Source organism: Salvelinus alpinus, chromosome 20, assembly GCF_045679555.1.
Source record: "Salvelinus alpinus chromosome 20, SLU_Salpinus.1, whole genome shotgun sequence".
Classification (NCBI taxonomy): Eukaryota; Metazoa; Chordata; class Actinopteri; order Salmoniformes; family Salmonidae; genus Salvelinus; species Salvelinus alpinus.
This window is the reverse complement of record NC_092105.1, coordinates 49,737,550-49,762,488: the sequence shown is the minus strand read 5'-3', so window position 1 is coordinate 49,762,488 and position 24,939 is coordinate 49,737,550. Positions and strand designations below refer to the sequence as shown.

The following is a 24,939-nucleotide window of genomic DNA, read 5'->3' as shown; positions in this document are numbered from 1 at the left end:
ATAGAGTTTGTTCGAAAATGTGCATATTTAGCATCACAAATCGTGGTTATGCTATGTAATCAGTCAAAACATGGCATGCATTCTGTCCGGCGCCATCTTGGAAGGGCACCTAAGTTTACGATTATTTATCGATTAGATTGACTAAAAAAATACAGGTTGGACAGCTAATGAAAGATGCATTGGTTATTAATGCAACCGCTGATTTAGATTTTTAAAATTAACGTTACTAGACATACAGTGTGCGTTGCAGCCAGACTAGTGCCGCAATAATGGCCGAAAAATGCGTTTACATTTTTCCACATAAATACGGAATAAAATCATAAATAGCTCTTACTTTTGGACGAGCTTCCATCAGAATCTTGGGCAAGGTGTCCTTTTGTCCAAAAGAATCGTTGCTTTGTTGTAAAACGTCCACTTCAACTTCGGAACGAGCAGCTAACAGTAGCTACGTGGCACACACATGTCCAAATCCTCAAACGCAATACTACGAAAATTCCGAAAATAGCAATATACTCGCATAAACTGATATAAATCGGTTTCAAATAACTTCATTATGATGTTTCTAACACCTATACCGAATTAAATTACAGACGGACATATCTAAGGCCAATAACTGAGCGTTTCAAAATGGTATCCTGAGGTCTTGCGTTGCGTAATGGCGGAAGTCGAAAAGAGAGCGCACCTCGTTCCTTGCCCTTTTATAAGCTCTGAGAAATACGTAGAAACACCATTCCACTTCTCATTGGTTACTGACATCCAGGGGAAGGCGGGTGCAGTTCATTTCGATCCATAGGGCACACACAGAGCTCTGATCAGAGCCTAGTTTTCAGACCTTCGCATGTCCTGTCATGATTTTCGCTGTAGAAAGAGTTCTGGTTCACCCACAGACATAATTCAAACGGTTTTAGAAACTAGAGATTGTTTTCTATCCAATAGTAATAATAATATGCATATTGTACGAGCAAGAATTGAGTATGAGGCAGTTTAATTTGGAGACGATATTTTCCAAAGTGGAAACAGCACCCCCTGTATTGAGAAAAGGTTAAAGAAAAAAAAGTCTGCACGTTCGAACTAAAACAATGTAACTAAAAATAAAGCTCACATTTGTAATTCCCAAACTCTAAAAGTAATTGAAAAGGTAGATACAAATGATGTATGACATTTTGGTTACAATAAAAAATGTAGCCCATCATGCAAATGATTCCTATTAGCAGGACAATATACTTTTTATAGCCCGGCTACTGTTGTGAAAATCCCTCAACTTGCAATGTATTCGATTAAGTACTCTAAAGTGTTACATGGAACCCAAACCGGCTGCTCGCGTGCGCCATCGTGCGCTATCGTGCATACATTTATTTTGCCCCCCCCCCACACCAAACGCGATCACAACACGCAGGTTAAAATATCAAAACAAACTCTGAACCAATGACATTAATTTGGGGACAGGTCGAAAAGCATTAAACATGTATGGCAATTTAGCTAGCTAGCTTGCACTTGCTAGCTAATGTTAATTTGTCCTATTTAGCTAGCTTGCTGTTGCTAGCTAATTTGTCCTGGGATATAAACATTGAGTTTTTATTTTACCTGAAATGCACAAGGACCTCTACTTCGACAATTAATCCACACATAAAACGGCCAACCGAATCGTTTCTAGTCATCTCTCCTCCTTCCAGGCTTTTTCATCTTTGAACGTATATGGTGATCGCATGTAAACATTCATTGTATTACCACGACAACTGGCAACAAAGTTCGTCTTTCAGTCACCCACGTGGGTATAACCAATAAGGAGATGGCACGTGGGTACCTGCTTCTATAAACCAATGAGGAGATGGGAGAGGCAGGACTTGCAGCGAAATCTGCGTCAGAAATAGGAACGACATCTATTTTAGCCCTTGGTGTCGCAGACGCTCGTTGGCGCACGCAAGCAGTGTGGGTGCAATAATTGAATAACATGGATTTCTATATTTATTTTGCGAGTAATTCTTTATGGATCCAACTAAATCAACATCTGCATTTTGAAATAGTTTTTGAAATAATTATTTTATTAACGAAATGTGTTTGTTTATTAGGCTACTGTGCAGTCTACAATACATACTGTAGTTAACATGGGACTCTTTCAAAATGCAGATGTTGATTTAGTTATGGATCCATAATGAATTACTATGGGAATAAATATCACTGATTTACAGAAATATTGGAACAAAGTTGTCTAATGAAGGCAAACAATTTAGAATCCTCCAATCCTGTAGCCTACTCCCAACCGTCATGTTGTTCATCGCTGTATTTTCCATTCCATCCTAACGGAAACCCTGAGGGTTTTGTTTTTCGTTTTTCTCTGAATAGAAACACCATAATATTAATCAAATTAATTAAGCCAAATTTCTTAAAATTAATCCCATATTCTATGTTATTACAAAAAAGGTTTTAAATTCTCTGGTAATGCCAATACGGAATACTATCAAATGCTTCTCAAAGATGCCCTCTGGTGGTCAAACTAACATTAACTTGCAGTAACAGAAAAAATGGCTGAGTATTAAATGACATGCCACAGAATGCTGCGGCAGCACACAAGGTGTGCCACAGTACGACGCGACTTTTAAAGGAGGAACCACTGAACACATTTCCAGCTGCTTGTCGCGCAGCATGTATACCCAAGTCTGTGTTTCGTCAGCTGCGAAGACAGTGTTATACTGTTACAGTGCAGTGGAGCCATTTTTTATTTCAATACAACTTTATTGTGCACGAGATGATGATTTACAGCGTAAGATGATCGTATGTACTGTCATCCTACATCGTGTTGAAAACAGTGAAAATTACAGTACATATGCACTACACATAAGAACATTACATATCTACATGTTGCTCCTATTGATCCAGGCTCGTGTCTCTCAGTCTGTGTTAGCCCATCAGGACAGAGGGACGTCCCAGTCAGAAGGGCCACACCAGATAGGAGGGGCTTTGCCGAACAAGGTACAGTCAGCTATCCTTTCCACTACCAGCTAAGGTACAGCTACAGCTAGACTTTCTACATGGGGGATGAGGGGGGGGGGTTTATTCCGCCAGGCAAGCTCAATTAAAAGCAGATAAAGAAAGACAAAATACTTTTTAAACCCAGGTCTCAAAGGTGGGGGCCGGGGGTTGGGGCATCTGCTAGTACAGCATCTAACATATCAACATCTAACAATATGCTTTTGATATATTTTGGAGAAAAAAATGATTAAACGTCTTCTTCTCCAGAACCACTGGAGCAATCGGCACCAAATTCGTTATATAGCATCTATGGATACACATCTTCAATATTTCCAAGACTAGCTAAAACAATATGGCCGCTATAAGCCAATGAGCTTGCATGAATATTTTTTCCTGTCCAACAGTGCCACCATGCTGCCGAACTGAACCATACTTTACAGGTTAGGTAGATTCATATCCCTGAGCATTTATGCCAAATTGTATCACTCTGAGTCAAACAGATCAAGAGATATAAACATGCCCATTATAGCACCACTGTGTTGTCAATCTCAATGTGCTTGCATATTTTGAGTCTTGACAGTGTTAAGAACATGAATGTGTATTGGTCAGTAGCGACCATGTTGTTTGAGATGCTAACCTGGAACATATTGTGTTGAGAGACCTTGATCCATAGATACTATATATAAAATTTATTCTAGATCGGTCCAGTGGTTCTGGAGTAGATGTCATTTAAGTGTTTTTCACAAAATTCAAAATGGCAGAAAATCCATTATGGTGGACCTTATGGGTTCATGAGGCAAATTTGTTCCTTGTGAGAAGAGGGACCTATGTACTGAATTATGGGATGAGGGGTGTGACCTTTTTAAAGGTTGCATTTTTACTCGCTTGTTGTAGCGACACCATGTGGCTAATGGCATTGCATCAGCGGGTGTGGCCCATGGCCATTTACCATCACGCAACTTGACTTCCTCCTAGGCCTTAGTATCTCACGGGAATTATTATTTTTTTCACCAAATTTGCAGAATTGGTATAATAATAATAATAATAATGACGAGAAGAAATACAAAAATTGTTTCACCAGCTTCACTGCTTGAACCCCTAATAATCAACGGCAACAAATACAATAGGATTTCACCAGCTTAGGTGCTGAACCCCTAATAATAATAAACTCAGCAAAAAAGTAACGTCCCTTTTTCAGGACCTTGTCTTTCAAAGATAAATCCAAATAACTTCACAGATCTTCATTGTAAAGGGTTGTAACACTGTTTCCCATGCTTGTTCAATGAACCATAAACAATTAATGAACATGCACCTGTGGAACGGTCGTTAAGACACTAACAGCTTACAGACGGTAGGCAATTAAGGTCACAGTTATGAAAACTTAGGCCACTAAAGAGGCCTTTCTCATGCAAGGAGGCATGAGGACTGCAGATGTGGCCAGGGCAATAAATTGCAATGTCCGTACTGTGAGACGCCTAAGACAGCGCTACAGGACGGACAGCTGATCGTCCTCGCAGTGACAGACTGTGTAACAACACCTGCACAGGATTGGTACATCCGAACAACACACCTGCGGGACAGGTACAGGATGGTAACAACAACAGCCTGTCCGCAATAGGCTGAGAGAGGCTGGACTGAGGGCTTGTAGGCCTGTTGTAAGGCAGGTCCTCACCAGACATCACGGCAACAACGTTGCCTATGGGCGCAAACCCACCGTCGCTGGACCAGACAGGACTGGCAAAAGTGCTCTCCACTGACGAGTCACGGTTTTGTCTCACCAGGGGTGATGGTCGGATTCGCGTTTATTGTTGAAGAAATGAGCGTTACACCGAGGCCTGGACTCTGGAGCCGCATCAATTTGGAGGTGGAGGGTTCATCATGGTCTGGGGCGGTGTGTCACAGCATCATCGGACTGAGCTTGTTGTTATTGCAGGCAATCTCAACGCTGTGCATTACAGGGAAGACATCCTCCTCCCTCATGTGGTACCTTTCCTGCAGGCTCATCCTGACATGACCCTACAGCATGACAATGCCATACTGCTTGTTCTGTGCGTGATTTCCTTTCCCCTCCAAGACAGGAATGTCAGTGTTCTGCCATGGCCAGCGAAGAGCCCGGATCTCAATCCCATTGAGCATGTCTGGGACTTGTTGGATTGGAGGGTGAGGGCAAGGGCCATTCCCCCCCAGAAATGTCCGGGAACTTGCAGGTGCCTTGGTGGAAGAGTGGGGTAACATCTCACAGCAAGAACTGGCAAATCTGGTGCAGTCCATGAGGAGGAGATGCACTGCAGTACTCAATGCAGCTGGTGGCCACACCAGATACTGACTGTTACTTTTGATTTTGACCCCCCCTCCCCCCCGCCCCCTTGTTCAGGGACACATTATTCCATTTCTGTTAGTCACATGTCTGTGGAACTTGTTCAGTTTATGTATCAGTTGTTGAATCTTATGTTCATACAAATGTTTACACATGTTAAGTTTGCTGAAAATAAACGCAGTTGACAGTGAGAGTATGTTTCTTTTTTGTTGAGTTTACATGGGACTTATATAGAGCTTTTCAATTACCCAAAGTTGTTTAATTAATATATTAACATAGACACTCCCATTCTCAATGATAAAAATTTAGATCTTGAAAGAATAGTACAGAATAGGCACAGAACTCTGACACTATCAGAATCTTACAGTAAACTTCCATTAGACAGGTTTAATTTTCTTTCTGTCCTCTGTCAGAATGAACGTTATTCACTTACTGTAAATAGCCCTCTTATGGATGATTTCCCGGACAAAGATTAAGCCTAGTCCTGGATTAAAAGCACTCTCAATGTAGAATCTCCATTGAAATAGCTTTTTTGTCCAGAACTAGGCTCAATGTGTGGCCAGGAAAACGACTGATAGTTTAGCAGCCATTTTGCGTTGTTGTTGTGAAACAGATTGTGTCGCTTTTCTCTCCCGTGTTCCTGCCTCCTCTCCATACAGGACCGACCGGCCATGCAGCTCTACCAGCCTGGCACTCGCAAATGCATGGGCTCAGCGAGCAAAGGTTACGAGCTCCCCATCGGCCGGTCGCCAGAACACGTTGCGGTAGATCACTGCTATGAGGCCATTGCCATGGGAACAGGCTCGGAAAAGAGTAGTGAAGATTAGTCCAGTCCGTAGTCCGCTCCGTCGCTCTGATAGGCCTTTCACATTCTTTATGCGTATTGGGCTGCCAGATTGTAGGCTTGTGCATTACTAAACAACACGCATGCTCAAGGCTTTGGGGTTGATGGAGCTGCACTCACAGGTCACATCATTTGAACTTTCCGACACTTCTGCATCAAAACCTTTGCGCAAATAATGTGAAAGGCCTGTAAGATTGGCCCGCCCTGACAGAAGGAGGAGGGTAACAAAAATCAAACATTCCCAGAACATAATGGAAACATTTTCATTGTGTTCCCATTTGGTTGTATACTGTACATCACAAGAGAATGTTCTCTAAGCATGATGGGACCGAAGTTATAGGAAGTTGTTTGTTTCTTGCCTGTGTGTTATTCCCATGTTGTGTCACCCTTGGGTACAATAGCACAATAATGACCTTCATTCATGATGCTTTTTTTTTTTTACCCTGTATGTACAGTTGTTTCATGACAGGATAGTTCATCTGTGATGTTTACACGTCTGGTACATTCACTCATTTCAGAAACCACTGCCTGATAACAGTTATTTATATATATATGTTATAGTTATATTTTGTATATTCCACATGAGACATTGTGTCATTGTTTTAATGAGAGTGTACCTGAGGCAGCACATTATAAGCCAGTTTCCCGTACACAGATTACGCCTAGTCCTGGAATAAAAAGCATGGTCAACGGAGTAGCTTTTTAGTCCAGGGCTAAAATGTATCTGTGTCCTGTAAACTTCCCCTATGTGTCTGTCTACTAAGGAATATCTCATCAAGTGAGATCATATTTATAAGCCTTTTTAGTGATTCCATTTGACTGGGATGTTTTTCAAAGAAAGTCTATAGATTTTATCACAAAGAAAATATATGAAGTAGTGAGAATTATATTTAAGATATTCAAAATGTATTTGCAGTGTTGGATGTAGAACCTTTTAGAATATATTAAGCAAATAATTGTGTGTGCGTGTGTGTGTTTCAGCGTTTGAGTGTGTGATAGGAGACAGAGAGAAAAATGTTTAGGTTGTCAACAATATGCTTTGTCAATTGTTCCCTTGTATAATGTGACTTATGACAATTCTTACATCATCGTGTTTCTAGTTGTCATAGACAGTAGCTATTTGTGTTAGGAAACATAAGGTGACGTGAACTGTCTTATAAAAGCAGTATTTCACACTTGAGCCAAGAAGAACAATAATTATCCATCATGGATTTAGAGCCCAGAGTTTTTCCTGGTCAGGTTACATGATCAACTAAAACTTCTGCCACTTAAATGTCATGGGTAAGTCGCTCTGGATAAGAGCGTCTGCTAAATGACTTAAATGTAAATGTAAATGTAATGGTGAAAAGGAGGCAAAATAACATTAAAGGTGCTGAGTTTGATGCTGTTGAAAGTGTACATTTTCTAAACTGTTTGCACGGTTTTCTACCAAGTTGACCAACTGTTGGATTCAGCTGATACCTGAACTGCAGTGTGTTATGTTAGATATGTGTAACATGCCTTAGATATTTTTTGCACATGACAGTAAAATCACATTCTGGTTAAGACACTTTCCTTCTGTTGTTTGTTTTCATGAAGAGATTTGAAAAAAAGTTAAATAAAACTATCCAATAGAGGTTTCCCTGGTCCTCGATTGAATTAATATTTTTTCTGTTTGAAAAAAAAGGATGTCCACTTCTTTATGGCTAAGAGTACACGTATAATATCCACTCAGTAATATATGTATATGTATATGTAATATCTTAATATTTCCATTACACTTTCTATGAATACCCTCTTCATGATGAGTACATTGTAATGCCTCATGGGCTATGCATACTGGCATTATGGTGCTCAACATAGGTGCATAGCTGTTCTATTAATAAAGCATTACAAGCCGACAAAGACAGCACAATGTTTTAGAAAGCTAGATGATATAATCCATATTCTGACGCATTGTTTGTGCAATGAGGAATGATTGCCATGAATCTCCATTGAACTCCATTCATTCTACTATTACTTGATGTACGCCCTCTGTTGGCTGGTAGGCTACTGTACGTTTTATGATGACACGCAAAAAGATGTCATAGGATTGGCTGAATCGCTCGATTCTTCTTCCGCTCTGCTTGCGCATGCGTTGTCTCTTGTAGCGCAACAAGGAATTAATTCGTATGGAAGATCAGCAGGTAATGTTTTTTCATTTAGCGGCCGTAGATTTCAAAGTGTCATTTATTGAATTACACTTAAAAGCAGCGTTGCCCAAGGTTGTATGCTGCATGTTGTAAACATTTCTTGAGGATTGAGATGTCGTAACTGAATAGCTGAACTTGCATGATCTGAGGAAGAGTTTCTCAAGCTAAGCAGTGAAATGTGCAACATGGTAACGTTAACGTTGCTTGTTTCCATGTCAATAATTATCACTGATCCATACAAACACTAACCAGACCGTTCCCTTTTAAGTGGTCAACTAACTTCTAAGTCAGCTAACATAATAATTCGGTCTATTCATGGCATATTCTAGGATAGCCCAATAAAGGACTAAATGGAGCCTAACGTTACGCCGACCTTATTGTCCAGTGACCTTACATTTTCTTTTAAATGGGAATTGGCTCCGGCAGCTAAAACACTTAATCTAAACTTGAATCGATTCTTAATTGCGGGATGCTTCTATAAACATAAAACGCTCTACATAATTTCACAAATGCAATAAAATAATTTCACAAATGTTAAATATACAGTTACTGTACACTATTTTAACACAGTTGCAGGAGTATTTTTCAGTGTCAACACATTTGTGGTGTATGTCTTCTGTTAACACACGTGTTCAGAGACGCAGTTAGCTAATTAGCACAGGTATGCTTCTGTCTTCCATCTGTTTTCCGTAAACAAGTGCAGTAACATGGGAAAATGGTCGTGTGGGAACCTTAACCATAACCCTATAAAGGTGTGAAGTAATTTAACCTTTAGTTTAAAAAAAATGTATAGCTGATATGAAAGGTATGTTCCTTGTGTTTCCAAAACCGTACCGCATGCAATGTGTTTTAACGTTCAGAACGATCGTCGGGGCTCTCAAAAAAGCTACACCAGCCAGAAGATAATATTGCCAATAGGTGCGAAAGGTATTTAACGTCAATGAATAGGTTCATTCAAGGATAGCCCTTTGATCCATTGCCACAAATTCCACGTCAGTGTGTTTTTGATACAAGAGAACAATGAGGTGTAGCCTACAAAAGCATATTGACCTGAATACGTGCATTGTATGTAGGCAGTAAAGTGTGACCGCAAATGGTATGTACGCTACTTCAAGGCAAAGTCACAGGCATCTGACACCAAACAGTTGACAGAGACGAACTAGTAGCCTAATGTTTAACTTGTATATGCGCAGTGAGGTCACCATGGTGTTGATGAATCCTGTCATTTCCAAGCTGACCGGTAAACTGGTCGTCCTGGCTAGTGCGTCTCCAAGGAGGCTGGAGATACTCACCAATGTGGTAAGACTGAGGCCTCCTTCCTTACCCTCTTCTTCTTTGATAGGATGAATAAGTGAAAGCAAGGTTTCACTATTGGACATTTGCAATCACCTATCCATGTCATGAAAGTTCAATGACTACTTCCGTTAAGGGAGTAAGAAAGCAAACTTTTTTAAAAAGCCTATTCAAACTGAGCCTCTGAGGTACAGTAATGACATGTAGTATCTGATGGTGATGATGCCTTGTTATTCCATTTATGTCACAGGGTTTACGATTTGAGGTTGTCCCATCCTGGTTCAAGGAAACGTTAGACAAGAGGCTGTTCAAAATGCCCCATGAGTATGCTGTGGAGACTGCCAAGCAGAAGGCCCTGGAGGTGGCCAAGAGGATGCCATTTGTCAGTGAAGCCTTTGCTTACTGTTATTATTATTACAATATCATTACCATATTTGTCTGTTAATATTCTTACCTCACTGAAGAAAGTCAATACATACTTTTGAATGTCTGTGGTTTCTTAATTTGTTCTAGAAACACCTGAAAACTCCAGACATTGTGATTGGAGCAGACACTGTTGTTGTAAGCAAATTCAGCTATATCAATGTCTTCTATCCTTCATATCATAGTGGTTATTATCTCCTTTACACTCTATTGGTTGTCTTCTTTTCTCAGACAGTGGATGGACTGATTCTTGAGAAGCCAGTGGACAAGCAAGATGCATACCGAATGCTTTCAAGGTTTTGAGAGAATTTTGCCTCTGGCTAATTCTGTGTACATTTAAAAAAAAAAATAATAACAATAGGAAAACGTAGTTATCCCATTTCATCTTTGTTTTTGTGTTTCTGAACAGGTTGAGTGGTAAAGAACACAGTGTTTTTACCGGAGTGGCGATCATTCTCTGCCATGAGAAAGAAGGTATGCCTTAAACATAAAATGGGTAAAAGGGTAGGTTGGGAAGTTGTCTGCCTTCAAGTTGTACATGTTTATATCATTATATTCAATGGTTCCCTCTCTGATTCAGAGGGGTTGGGTTAAATGGGAAGACACATTTCAGTTGAATGCATTCAGTTTTACAACTGACTAGGTCCCGTTCTTTCCAGGTGAAGAGATTAATTATCAAGTGATTGACTTCTATGAGGAGACTAAGGTGAAGTTTGCAGATCTGTCTGACGATTTACTCTGGGAGTACATCAATAGCGGAGAACCCATGTGAGTTTCACCTCTCTTCTTCTGTTTGCATTACTGGCTATGGTGTAATGCCAATAGATTTTTCTAGGTTTAGAACCCAACCTCACCTCTCGCAGAGGCAATTGGGGTCACTTCACTGAATTCAAACCTTGTGAACCCATGGTTTTGTGGACTTTGATACAGCCAACCAGTCCATGTTTGCGTCACTTTAGATAAGGTATGGATTTTGTGTTATAATTTCAGCCTGAAAGAAATAAGTGAGGGTCAATGAGCCTTAGATCAATCATAGAAGCATGTTCTGCTGTGTGGTCTCGTATACCGTGGCCAGTTCTGACACTATGTGGCCCCTCTCTATCGCTCTCTGTCTCTGTGTGTCTCACTGTCTCTCAATTTGTGTGAGACATGTGTGTGTCTCTGTGTGTGTGTATGTTTCTCTGTTTGTGTGTGTGTGTGCATGCGTCTGGGTCTCTGTATGTGTGTGTGTGACAGGGACAAGGCTGGTGGCTATGGTATCCAGGCTCTGGGTGGTATGCTGGTGGAGTATGTACACGGAGACTTCCTGAATGTGGTGGGCTTCCCGCTCAACCAGTTCTGCAAGAAGCTGAGTCTCATCTTCAGCCCCCCAGGCAGCCTGAAACAAAACAGAACCCAGACCAGCCCCCAAGGCAGCCCTGTCGACACGGTCCCTCCAGCCGAGCCAGCCGCCAGCAGCCCCTCAGGCAGCCCAACCCATAACGGCCCTCCGGACAGCCAAGGACAAAACATCCCTTCAGCCAGTACAGCCCAAAATGTCAGTACACATGTCAATGCATTGAAATATGTCTTTTGCCCGTTGCAATTATTGCAGAACACTTAATTTGTCATTTGTCAATGTTGGTGTTTTCAATTAATTGTTTTTAATGTGTTACATGGACAATAAAGTTTATTGAATTTAATCCATTTATAATTTATCCCATTCATCCATCCATCAAGGTGAAACAGGAGGGGAGTGGGTGTGGAGAGGGCGAGGTGCCCTGGACGTTGGTTAACAACCTGTCTAAGTGCTCTGAGAACGGGGAGGCTGAGCCCCAGGGCATCAGCGACCCTGCAGCACCAGACTTGACCAGCAGGGGCACCATGCAGATGCAGAATGTGAGGGAGCACGAGACGGAAGACATCAAGGAAAAGTTGAGCAAGATGATCGAGCTCATGGATGGATTTAAAGCCTCAAAGGTATCCTGTGGATGGATATGTATTTACAGATGAAGTCGGAAGTTTACATACACTTAGGTTGGAGTCATTAAAACTCGTTTTTCAACCACTCCACACATTTCTTGTTAAAAAACTATAGTTTTGGCAAGTCGGTTAGGACATCTACTTTGCGCATGACACAAGTAATTATTCCAACAATTGTTTCCAAACAGATTATTTCACTTATAATTCACTGTATTCCAGTGGGTCAGAAGTTTACATGTACTAAGTTGACTGTGCCTTTAAACAGCTTGGAAAATTCCAGAAAATGATGTCATGGCTTTAGAAGCTTCCGATAGGCTAATTTACATAATTTGAGTCTATTGGAGGTGTACCTGTGGATGTATTTCAAGGCCTACCTTCAAACTCAGTGCCTTTTTTGCTTGACATCATGGGAAAATCAAAAGAAATCAGCCAAGACTTCAGAAAAAAAAATTGTACACCTCCACAAGTCTGGTTCATCCTTGGGAGCAATTTCCAAATGCCTGAAGGTACCATGTTCATCTGTACAAACACTATGGGACCATGCAGCCGTTATACCGCTCAGGAAGGAGACGCATTCTGTCTCCTTTTTTATTTATTTTATTTATTTAACCAGGTAGGCTAGTTGAGAACAAGTTCTCATTTGCAACTGCGACCTGGCCAAGATAAAGCATAGCAATTCAACACATACATCAACACAGAGTTACACATGGAATAAACAAAACATACAGTCAATAATACAGTAGAAAAAAAAAAAGAAAAAAAAGTATATATACAAAGTGCAAATGAGGTAAGATAAGGGAGTTAAGGCAATAAATAGGCCATGGTGGCGAAGTAATTACAATATACCAATTAAACACTGCAATGGTAAATGTGCAGAAGATGAATGTGCAAGTAGAGATACTGGGGTACAAAGGAGCAAGATAAATAAATAAATACAGTATGGGGATGAGGTAGATAGATGGGCTGTTTACAGATGGGCTATGTACAGGTGCAATGATCTGTGAGCTGCTCTGACAGCTGGTGCTTAAAGCTAGTGAGGGAGATATGAGTCTCTAGCTTCAGTGATTTTTGCAGTTCTCTCCTAGAGATGAACGTACTTTGGTGCGAAAAGTGCCAATCAGTCCCAGAACAACAGCAAAGGACCTTGTGAAGATGCTTGAGGAAACAGGTACAAAAGTATCTATATCCACAGTAAAACGGGTCCTATGTTGACGTAACCTGAAAGGTCGCTTAGCAAGGAAGAAGCCGCTGCTCCAAAACCGCCATAAAAAAGCCAGACTACGGTTTGCAACTGCACATGGGGTCAAAGATTGTACTTTTTGGAGAAATGTCCTCTGGTCTGATGAAACAAAAATAGAACTGTTTGGCCATAATGGCCAACGTTTTGTTTGGAGGAAAAAGGGGGAACATCATCCCGACCGTGAAGCACGGGGGTGCCAGCATCATGTTGTGGGGGTGCTTTGCTGCAGGAGAGACTGGTGCACTTCACAAAATAGATGGCATCATGAGGAGGAAAATTACGTGGAAATATTTAAGCAACATTTCAAGACATCAGTCATGAAGTTAAAGCTTGGTCGCAAATGGGTCTTCCAAATGGACAATGACCCCAAGCATACTTCCAAAGTTGTGGCAAAATGGCATAAGGACAACAAAGGCAAGGTATTGGAGTAGCCATCACAAAGCCCTGACCTCAATCCCAAAAGCGTGTGCGAGCAAGGAGGCCTACAAACCTGGCTCAGTTACACAAGCTCTGTCAGGAGGAATGGGCCAAAATTCACCCAACTTATTGTGGGAAGCTTGTGGAAGGCTACACAAAATGCTTGACCCAAGTAAAATAATTTAAAGGCAATGCTACCAAATACTATTTGAGGGTATGTAAACTTCTGGCCCACTGGGAATGTGATGAAAGAAATAAAAGCAGAAATATATTATTCTCTCTACTATTATTCTGACATTTCACATTCTTAAAATAAAGTGGTGATCCTAACTTTCCTAAAACAAGGACTTTTTACTAGGATTAAATGTCAGGAATTGTGAAAAACTGAGTTTAAATGTATTTGGCTAAGGTGTAGGTAAACTTCCGTCTTCAACTGTATATACTATCACAAAACATTGAGTTCCTTGCTGTTATGTTTTAGTTTTCCATACATCTAGGTTTTATGTTGTTTATGTATTCATGTTCAAGCTGAGGTTGCATGAAGTTTAATTTTAGGCTTATTAATCAAACTACTTTTGCTTGAGGTAGGTTAAACATGATTTGGAGTTTTCTATTGCTCCTCTTTGTTCTCTAGTCTCGCATTGATCGTTTTTCCCTATTGTTTTGTATCCTAGGTGTTGTTCACAGCATCCAAGCTGCGTGTGTTTGACGTGTTAAGGAGCAGTAAGACAGGGGAGCTGCAGGCTGAGGATGTGGCCCAGGGGATCAAAGCATCTTTGAAGGGGACCGAACGCCTGCTGGAGGCCTGCGTCTCTCTGGGACTCCTGCAAAGAACGGGAAAAGGTATACTTCTCACATTGTCTCCCTCTATAATTTGTTTTCTTCTGTTAGACATATTCTTTCTTTTTTCCGAGACATTGTTCATGGCGTCTAAGCTGTGTGTGTCAAGGAGTGATTTATGACATGCCTCCTGACATGCCAATTTCTCCCTAGAGTACGCAAACACAGCGATGTCCAGGCATTTCCTGCTGTCGGACGGTCCCCTCTCTCTGCAGGGGTACATCCAGCACTGTAACGAACTCGTGTGGCCTCTCTTCACCCACCTGGAGACTGCTGTGAGGGAGGGGACCAACCAGCACGAGAAGGCCTTCGGGAAAACCTCTGATAACTTTTTCCAGGTAATAACAATCAAGTTTCATGTCACATTCCAGTTACCTTGGTAATTATTCAGCAGATCAGTCTTGTTCCTGGAGAGCCACAGTACGGCAGCTTTTTGTTCAAGCTTAGCAGAATCAGCTAGTCAAGGTGTGGGAGACGTGTTGATTATTCTATCCAGTTAACACCAGATAGAATGGTTTTGTATTATTGTTTATAAGTAAACAATTGAATATACAAACATTAAGAACACCTACTCCTTCCATGACATAGACTGACCAGGTGAATCCAGGTAAAAGCTATGATCCCTTATTGATGTCATTTATTGAATCCACTTCCATCCTTGTAGATGAAGGGGAGGAGACAGTTTAAAGAATGATTTTTAAGCCTTGAGACATGGATTGTGTATGTGTGCCATCAGAGGGTGAATGGGCAAGACAAAATATTTAAGTGTCTTTGAATGGGGTATGGAGGTAGGGGGTCGGGTGCTCCGGTTTGGGTCAAGAACTGTAACGCTGCTGGGATTTTCACGCTCAACAGTTTCCTGTGTATATCAAGAATGGTCCACCACCCAAAGGACATCCAGCCAACTGTGGGAAGCATTGGAGTCAACATGGGCCAGCATCCCTGTGGAATGCTTTCAACACCTTGTAGAGTCCATGCCCTGGCGTATTGAGGCTGTTCTGAGGGCAAAAGGGGGTGCAACTCAATATTAGGAAAGTGTTCCTAATGTTTTGTATTCTAACTGTAGAACTGAGTATTGGAGTGGTAACTGTTTTTGTTTTCGTCCTTGTTGTTCATTGTTATAGGATGCCTACTACAGCAGACATGAAGTGAAGCTGCGATTCATGAAGGCCATGCACAGCATCGCAAAGGTTTCTGGTAGAGACGTGGCGACGGCCTTTGACCTCTCCAAGTATAAGACGGCCTGCGACTTGGGCGGTGAGGTCATAGTAACCTAAACCTCAATTCCATTTAAAATGGCCATCACATTGTATTGCTACAATATTGTAGTAAAATCTCAAATGGCCCTTCCATTATTATCTTCATTGTGATTTACATTACAAAGCCTCTGGCTAGAAGTATGCTCTTAAATAGAGAATCGAGTGTAGCCCATCAGAATCAATCCATACCAATCATCAGTGTTTTACCTATCACCTAGGATGCACTGGGGCCATGGCGTATGAGTTTGCCAAAGCACACCCGGGGTTGTCTGTGACCATGTTCGACTTACCCGAAGTCATTGAGATGAGCGGTCACTTCCGGCCACATGACGCAGATGACAGAGTATCTTTTGTAGCAGGTTTGTTTAATGACTTACAGAGGGTGGAATGGATTTTAGAATACTGTTGTCATCATGGGTAATGTGTTCTGTGGATGCACAATAGCATTTAGCAATAAGTGCCATTTTGATCATGAATTTGTTTTCTGTCAGGGTACATGTCAAATGTAATGAATATTTTTTATGTCTGAACAGGAGATTTCTTCAAAGATGAGCTTCCCAAGGCAGACGTATACATCCTGGCAAGAATTCTCCACGACTGGTCGGATGAGAAAGTACACATCTTGCTGAGTAAAATTGCAAAAGCATGCAATCCTGGTAAGAGTGAAAAACAATATATTATTTTTGGATTCTGATTTCTGACCCTGATAAGGATAATGATTCACACATTGGCTAGACATTTTTTGTGTATCACTTGTGCTTGTGTAAAGAGTTAGCCTGGTCCTATGCTGTATGTGCCAAAGATTGATAATAACAACCATCATGTCAAAGTAAACTTTGAGTCACGCGATGATATGTTCTGTTTTGTTGCCCACCCACCAAAGTGTGTAAAAAGCATAAGTTTATTAGGCAGATTAAATAAGTTCTAATGAACTTGAATGAACACAGAGGAGTTGGCTCAAGCCTAAACGGAGTGAACCACAAGGTTATAATAACAACGTAGTGTTTTAACAGTGTGCAAGTTGCATGTTAAACTCTTCAAATCAAAAGTGAGAAGCAGAGGGCACACATCATTGACTAGCCTAGGTACCTGACTGTTTCTGCTTTTTAAGAAATACTACATTATTGCCTTATTAAAAAAAACGACCAATTGACTAGTCCAAATTATGTGTATCATAGTTCAAAATGCCTTTATTGCATATTATGAATGTGACTTTCACATGCTAATGTAAATACTGATTGTATACACAACGTTAAATATGTATGCGTACATCCTGTGTACGCCATATCTGTCCCAGGCTGCTGCGTGCTGGTGAGTGAGATCTTTTTGGATGAGGACAGGGAGGGGCCGAGCAGAGGCTTACTTCAGGCCCTCAGTATGACAGAGGGGAGACAAAGGAGCGCCTCCGAATACAGCCTCCTACTGAAGAGCCACGGCTTCACCTCAGTGCAAATCAAACACACACACAACCTCCTGGATGCCATCCTGTGTGTCACTGAGTGACTTGGAGACAAACCTTGAAACCAATAAAGAAAATAAATCAATGAAATACCTCCCCAGTCTAGAATCAAACTCTTTCCCCAACCACTAGACACTGAGGCCCTGTTTAAATACTAAAGGTTCACTGATCTGACATGACGCAGGGATGGGTGATTGCAAACTGTGCTTACAGCCATCCTGTCATGTCAGATCAACGATTACTTCAAGAAAGGTAGGACTCTTTTTAGAAGTATTCAAACAGGGCCTCACTCCATATTACTTTTACCCATCCATTTCTTGTTGATCTTCAAATGGGTCAGGAAGTGTTAGGGAAATGGGGCTAGGGGTTTATTTTGGATGATAGATTCTGTGACTGCGGAGCCGCCACCTCCCTTGGCTGTGAGACATGTTACCATTCCCCACAATGACCAAGACAGTTTAATTTGACTTTTAATTCATTATAAAAATGGACCACAGTGTTGTGAATTTCAATGGACCACAGTGAAGGCATTTCTTTCGAACACTGCAATATAGACTCTAGCAGAGGTATGTCTATGCAGCTGACTTTGATCTCACAGTAATCCTTGAAGTCTCTGTCATTAAGCCAGCCTGGTCACCCGTGATATAAGTCAGTATTCGATGTCCATCCATTTCTGAGGACGTAGGGAGATGACGTGGAAACCGGCCACTGGTGGCAACAGTGAGTGCCGTTACCTTCAAGTAGGTTTTGGTTTTGCTAGGGCAGTGTTTCCCAAACTCGGTCCTCGGGACCCCAAGGGGTGCATGTTTTTGCCCTAGCACTACAAAGCTGACTCAAATAATAAACTAATCATCAAGCTTTGATCATTTTAATCTGCTGTCCCGAGGACCGAGTTTGGGAAACGCTGTACTAAGGGTGTTGGGGATGATGGATGAGCGTAAGCCTATCCCGAACCTTAACCCTTACCTTAACCATTTGGAGATAATGCCTGAACTTAACCATAACAATTCAGAGTTAATGCCTAAACTTAACCTTAATCACTTCAAAATGTGATGGTTGGAACAACTAAATTTGACGTTTGAGAAACATGGATGAACTTCTAATTCTGAGACTGAGAACTGGTAGCATAAAACTGTCATGACAGCAAAGACAACCAACATTGTTTAACTGACCACTTTCCCAACATTGTGAGACTTTTGAGACCACCGCAACACTTCGTTGTTTGCCGTTTGACAATTTTCCTGTCTGAATTGTTTCAATAATGAAATAAATATTTTGTCAGAAATAATTCAGCTGTTGTGTTTTTTTTCTCTCTCTGTGTACACTATTTGTCACCATGTGTTTGCAGTATTTCTGCTTTGGCGGGGCTTGTCTGAAATCTGATTTGTCCCCGTGTTTTGAATAACAATGTTGTAATGTTAACATTTCATGTAATGTTAATGCAACTGTGTAGAGCAGTGGTCACCTAATCCTGGTCTCGGAAAGCTATGGTGTGCAGGATTTTACTCCAGCCCAGCACTGTCACACCTGATTAAACTAAGATGAGCTAAGACAAGCTAAACACCTTCTTCACCCGGTTTGAGGAAAACCCAGTGCCACCAACGCGGCCCGCTACCAAGGACTGTGGACTCTCCTTCTCCGTGACCGACGTGAGTAAGACATTTAAGCGTGTTAACCTTCGCAAGGCTACCGGCCCAGACGGCACCCCTAGCCACATCCTCAGAGCATGGGCAGACCAGCTGGCTAGTGTGTTGACGGACATATTCAATCTCTCCCTATCACAGTCTGCTGTCCCCACGTGCTACAAGATGCCCACCATTGTTCCTGTACCCAAGAAAGCAAAGGTAACTGAACTAAATGACTATCGCCCCCTAGAACTCACTTCTGTCATCATGAAGTGCTTTGAGAGACTAGTCAAGGATCATATCACCTCCACCTTACCTGTCACCCTAAACCCACTTCAATTTGCTTACCGCACCAATAGATCCACAGACGATGCAATCGCCGTCACACTGCACATTGCCCTATCTCATCTGGACAAGAGGAATAGCTATATAAGAATGCTGTTCATTGACTATAGCTCAGCATTCAACACCATAGTACCCTCCAAGCTCATCATTAAGCTCGAGGCCCTGGGTCTGAACCCCGCCCTGTGCAACTGGGTCTTGACTTCCTGACGGGCTGCCCCCAGGTGGTGAAGGTAGGAAACAACACTTCCACTTCGTTGATCCTCAACACTGGGGCCCTGTGTGTGCTCAGCCCCACTCCTGTACTCCCTGTTCACTCATGACTGTGTGGCCACGCACGCCTCCAACTCAATCATCAATTTGCAGATGACACAACAGTGGTAGGTTTGATTACCAACAATGGCGAAACAGCCTACAGGGAGGAGGTGAGGGCTCGAAGTGTGGTGCCAGGAAAATAATCTCACTCAATGTCAACAGAACAAAGAAGATGATTGTGGACTGCAGGAAGCAGCAGAGGGAGCACACACCCCCCCCCCCCCCACCATCCACATCGACAGGACCACAGTGGAGAAGGTGGACAGCTTGAAGTTCCTCGGCATACACATCACTGACAAACTGAAATGGTTCACCCACACAGACAGTGTGGTGAAGAAGGCACAATAGCGCTTCTTCAACCTCAGGAGGCTGAAGAAATTTAGCTTGGTGCCTTAAAAACCCTCACAAACTTTTACAGATGCGCAATTGAGAGTACCCTGCCGGGCTGTATCACTGCCAGGTATGGCAACTGCACTGCCCTTAACCGCAGGGCTTTCCAGAGGGTGGTGCGGACCGCAACCACCCGAGCCACTGCCTGTTCACCCAGCTATCATCCAGAAGGTGAGGTCATTACAGGTGCATCAAAGCTGGCACGAGAGACTGAAAAACAGCTTCTATCTCAAGGCCATCAGACTGTTAAACAGCCATCACTAGTACATTAGAGGCTGCTGCCTATCTACATAGACCCGAAATCACTGGCCACTTTAATAAATGGAATACTAGTCACTTTAATAATGTTTACATATTTTGCATTACTCCTCTCATATGTATATACTGTATCTTAGTCTATGCTGCTCTGACATTGCTAATCCATATATTTATATATTCTTAATTCCATTCCTTTACTTAGATTTGTGTGTATTGGGTATATGTGAAATTGTTAGATATTGCTGCACTGCCGGAGCTAGAAATGCAAGCATTTCGCTACACCCGCAATAACATCTGCTAAACACTTGTATGTGACCAATACAATTAGATTTGATATGAGATAGGTCTTGATGATAGGTTTATTGATTGAAACTTTCATTTCACTGTTGAGGTGGAAAGCCTGCACGATGAACAGGTTGGTTTCTGGATAAAGTGATAAAGTGATAAAGTACCCAGTCAAGCTCTAAAAAATGGCCTTGTGTTTTGGACCAGGATGTGCTTTGAACATAGCAGAGAGAGACCATGGTGGGTGGAACCTACACGGATCTCCAGTATCTCAACATGCTGTTCTAGATTGAAGGGGAGGAGAGGGACAGGACCCGATACTTACACCTTCTGTATGGACATGGGTTTAGGAGCGCATGCATGCAGAGCAGCAGAAACCAACCTTTCATGGATGCCATGATAATGCTTAAATTGTGAAATCAAAGTTTCTATGGATTTTTTTGTTTGTTTCATCAAAACAGATATTTGAATACATGTACACTGAACAGCAATATAGCCGCAACATGGAACAATTTTAAAGATTTTACAGAGTTACAGTTCCTATAAGGAAATCTGTCAATTGCAATACATCCATTAGGCCGTAATCTATGGATAGCACATGAATGGGAATACAGATAGCTTCAAAAAATTTAGGGGCATGGATCAGTGTCAGATGTGACCACCATTTGCATAGAGTTGATCAGGCTGTTGATTGTGGCCTGTGGAATGTCAACCCACTCCTCTTCAATGGCAGTGCGAGGTTGCTGAATATTGGCAGGAACTGGAACCCGCTGTCATACACGTCGATCCAGAGCATCCCAAACTTTCTCAATGGGTGACATGTCTGGTGAGTGTGCAGGCCATGAAAGAACTGGGACTTTTTCAGCTTCCAGGAATTGTGTACAGATCCTTGCGACATGGGGCCGTGCATTATCATGCAAAAACATGAGGTTATGGTGGCAGATGAATAGCACAACAAAGGGCCAAAGGATCTTGTCACGGTATCTCTGTGCATTTAAATTGCCATCGATAAAATGCAATTGTGCTCATTGTCCGTAGCTTATGCCTGCCCATACCATAACCCCACCGCCACCATGGGGCACTCTGTTTACAACGTTGACATCAGCGAACCATTCGCCCACACAATGCCATACACGCGGTCTATCATCTGCCTGGTACAGTTCAAACCGGCATTCATCCATGAAGAGCACACTTCTCCAGCGTGCCAGTGGCAATCGAAGGTGAGCATTTGCCCACTGAAGTTGGTTACAATGCCGAACTGCAGTCTGTTCAAAACTTCATGCAGATGAGCTTCCTGGCGGCGGTTTCTGACAGTTTGTGCAGAAATGATTTGGTTGTGCAAACCCACAGTTTTATCAGCTGTCCGGGTGGCTGGTCGCAGACGACCCCGCATGTAAGAAGTGTAGATCCTGGGCTGGCTTGGTTGCAGAGGGTCTACGATTGTTAGGCCGGTTGGAATTATTGCCAAATTCTCTAAAAACGCCGGAGGCGGCTTATGATAGAGAAATGAACATTCAATTATCTGGCAACAGCTCTGATGGACATTCTTGCAGTCATCATGCCAATTGAGTTGTGTGACAAAACTGCACATTTTAGTGTGGCCTTTTATTGTACCTAGCACGGGCTGTTTAATCAGCTTCTTGATGTGCCACACCTGTCAGGTGGATGGATTATCTTGGCAAAGGAGAAATGCTCACTAACAGGGATGTAACCAAATTTGTGCACAAAATCTGAGCGAAATAAGCTTTTTGTGCCTTTAGAACATTGTGCCTATAGGGATATTTTATTTCAGCTCATGAAACATGGGACCCACACTTTAGATGTTGCGTTTATATTTTTGGTCAGTGTGTATGTGTGTATATATATACAGTACCAGTCAACAGTTTGGACACACCAACTCGTTCCAAGGTTTTTCATTATTTTGACTATTTTCTACATTGTAGAAAATACATTAAACTATGAAATAAATTGTTAAAAGTTAATTTGTGGAATTTGTTTCCTTATTGCGTCTGGTATACAGAAGCTAGCCCTATTTGGTAAAAGACAAAGACCATATTATGTCAAGAACAACTCCAATAAGCAAAGAGAAATGACAGTCCATCATTACTTTAAGACATGAAGGTAAGTCAATCCAGAAAATGTCAAGCGCTTTGAACGTTTCTTCAAGTGCTGTAGCAAAAACCATCAGGCGCTATGATGAAACTGGCTCTCATGAGGACCGCCACAAGAATGGAAGACCCAGAGTTACCTCTGCTGCATAGGATAAGTTCCAGCCTCAGAATTTGCAGCCCAAATAAATGCTTCAGAGTTCAAGTAAAAGACACATCTCAACATCTACTATTCAGAGGAGACTGCATGAATTAGGCCTTCATGAACAAATTGCTGCAAAGAAAACACTACTAAAGGACACCAATAATAAGAAGAGACTTGCTTGAGCCAAGAAACATGAGCAATGGACATTAGATCGGTGGAAATCTGTCCTTTGGTCTGATGAGTCCAAATTTGAGATTTTTGTTTCCAACCGCCGTGTTTTTTTGAGACGCAGAGTCTGTGAACGAATGATCTCCACATATGTGGTTCCCACCGTGAAGCATGGAGGAGGAGGTGAGGGGGTGCTTTTCTGGTGACACTGTGTTCAATGGTATTTATATGTTTAAATTAAGGATTAGAATATTCCACCCTGAAACCATATAATTGTTTGAAAATGATTAGAATCATAATATTATTATTAATGATGTGTGTAGTTTTAGTCAGTAAAATTATAATAAATTATGTGTGTAGTTTTAGTCAGAATTAGGGTAAAACAATATATCTGTACATTATGTCTTTATAGTATCTTAAACACAGACTGTATGAGCAAAATTCGGTGCCGAACTTGGCTAGGGGACACAGAGATTTGCGAGAGGGCAGGGAGTACTTCTCATGGTCGCCCTAATCTTTGTCGGCTGGGTAGTGATACAGTATGTGTGTAGGATACCTACTGTTCGTGTGTATGTATGTGCGTATGATATCTACTGTTTGTGTGGAAGTATGTGCGCCGCTATAAAATGGATGTCTTTGTATTGTGGACTTCAGAACGTTCTCGTGAATAAACATTTGACTATTGTAGGCTGGGCCTCTGTCTGTTTTCATTTCAACCAGTATCTTACAAATTCTGGGTTGCAGACTGAGTAGTACATTGAAGTTCAGTTTATGAACATTGAGAACATAATTCTCTTAACACACTGTCAGTGATTTATTTAGAATTCAAGGCACACTTAACCAGCATGGTTACCACAGCATTCTGCAGTGATACTCAATCCCATCTGATTTGCACTTAGTGGGACTATCATTTGTTTTTTAACAGGACAATGACCCAACACACCTCCAGGCTGTGTAAGGGCTATTTGACCAAGAGGAGAGTGATGGAGTGCTGCATCAGATGACCTGGCCTCCACAATCACCCGACCTCAACCCAATTGAGATCATTTGAGATGAGTTGGACCACAGAGTGAAGGAAATGCAGCCAACAAGTGACAGCATATGTGGGAACTCCTTCAAGACTGTTGGAAAAGCATTCCAGGTGAAGCTGGTTGAGAGAATGCCAAGTGTGCAAAACTGCCATCAAGGCAAAGGGTGGCTACTCTGAAGAACCTAAAATATAAAATGTATTTTGATTTGTTTACCACGTTTTGGTTACTACATGATTCCATATGTGTTATTTCATAGCTTCGATTTCTTCACTATTATTCGACAATGTATAAAATAGTACAAATAAAGAAAATCTCTTGAATGAGTAGGCGTGTCCAAACTTTTGACTGGTACTGTATATGGGCTTACTTCTGTGTGGACTTTTATGACATTTCACACTTTATTTTCTGATATTTACTATACCAAGTATGGGATCCCAAAGGTATATAGACCCATGTACCTGTTGCTGAGTAGTGAGGCATTTAGTGCACCCCATATTTTACCCACACGAGGGCAGTGTTGGCCAATAAACAGCAACGTGGATATTTTAGAGTTAAAGTGACGCTACACCAATATACAGTATGTCTTCACCAATATAGTGCTATTTTTCTCTGTGCAAAAAATGTAAACCTCAAAAGGAACTACAGGAGCAAATTCTTATGGTTAACAGTAAATCATTTGTATCCCTTTTTGTGGTATCCAATTGGTAGTTACAGTCTTGTCCCATCGCTGCAGCTCCCGTACGGACTCGGGAGAGGCGAAGGTCGAGAGCTGTGCGTCCTCGGAAACACAACCCAGCCAAGCCGCACTGCTTCTTGACACAATGCCCGCTTTACCCGGAAACCAGCTGAACCAAAGTGTCAGAGGAAACGCGGTACACCTGGCGACCGTGTCAGCATGCATGCGCCTGGCCCGCCACAGGAGTTGCTAGAGCGAGATGGGACAAGGACATCCCTGCCGGCCAAACCCTCCCCTAACCCGGGTGACTCTGGGCCAGTTGTGTGCCATCTCCCGGTTGCAGCCAGCTGCGACAGAGCCTTTTATTTCTTTATTTAATTTAACTAGCCATGTCAGTTAAG

General features: G+C 41.9%; 2 protein-coding genes across 3 annotated transcripts in view; both read left to right on the top strand.

Annotated features, from left to right (window-relative positions):
- LOC139547036 (regulator of nonsense transcripts 3A-like) overlaps positions 1 to 7,747 on the top strand; it is a 31,697-nt gene extending 23,950 nt beyond the window's left edge. Inside the window, exon 11 of one of the 2 annotated variants that reach the window (XM_071356086.1) lies at positions 5,947 to 7,747. In XM_071356086.1, coding sequence (XP_071212187.1) covers positions 5,947 to 6,114 — 168 coding nt within the window. In that variant the 3' untranslated portion in view covers positions 6,115 to 7,747. The remainder of the gene's footprint in view (positions 1 to 5,946) is intronic. The other variant, XM_071356085.1, reaches the window with a different exon arrangement.
- Positions 7,748 to 9,471: 1,724 nt separating this feature from the next.
- Positions 9,472 to 18,483, top strand: asmtl (acetylserotonin O-methyltransferase-like). Its single transcript, XM_071356219.1, has 14 exons — positions 9,472 to 9,601; positions 9,846 to 9,977; positions 10,109 to 10,156; positions 10,250 to 10,314; positions 10,428 to 10,492; positions 10,678 to 10,786; positions 11,255 to 11,555; positions 11,738 to 11,977; positions 14,312 to 14,480; positions 14,631 to 14,815; positions 15,602 to 15,734; positions 15,955 to 16,095; positions 16,270 to 16,392; positions 17,034 to 18,483. Exons 1-14 carry the CDS (start codon positions 9,473 to 9,475, stop codon positions 17,237 to 17,239), a joined length of 2,046 nt encoding a protein of 681 aa, XP_071212320.1. The 5' UTR covers position 9,472; the 3' UTR covers positions 17,240 to 18,483.
- Positions 18,484 to 24,939: the final 6,456 nt, after the last annotated feature.

Bases quoted from the DNA above. Each gene is read 5' to 3' on its own strand.
- asmtl (XM_071356219.1), top strand. From the start codon at position 9,473: ATGTTTAACTTGTATATGCGCAGTGAGGTCACCATGGTGTTGATGAAT. The intron at 15,735-15,954 runs GTGAGGTCATAG...CCTATCACCTAG, and splicing joins GACGGCCTGCGACTTGGGCG to GATGCACTGGGGCCATGGCG. The intron at 16,096-16,269 runs GTTTGTTTAATG...ATGTCTGAACAG, and splicing joins CAGAGTATCTTTTGTAGCAG to GAGATTTCTTCAAAGATGAG.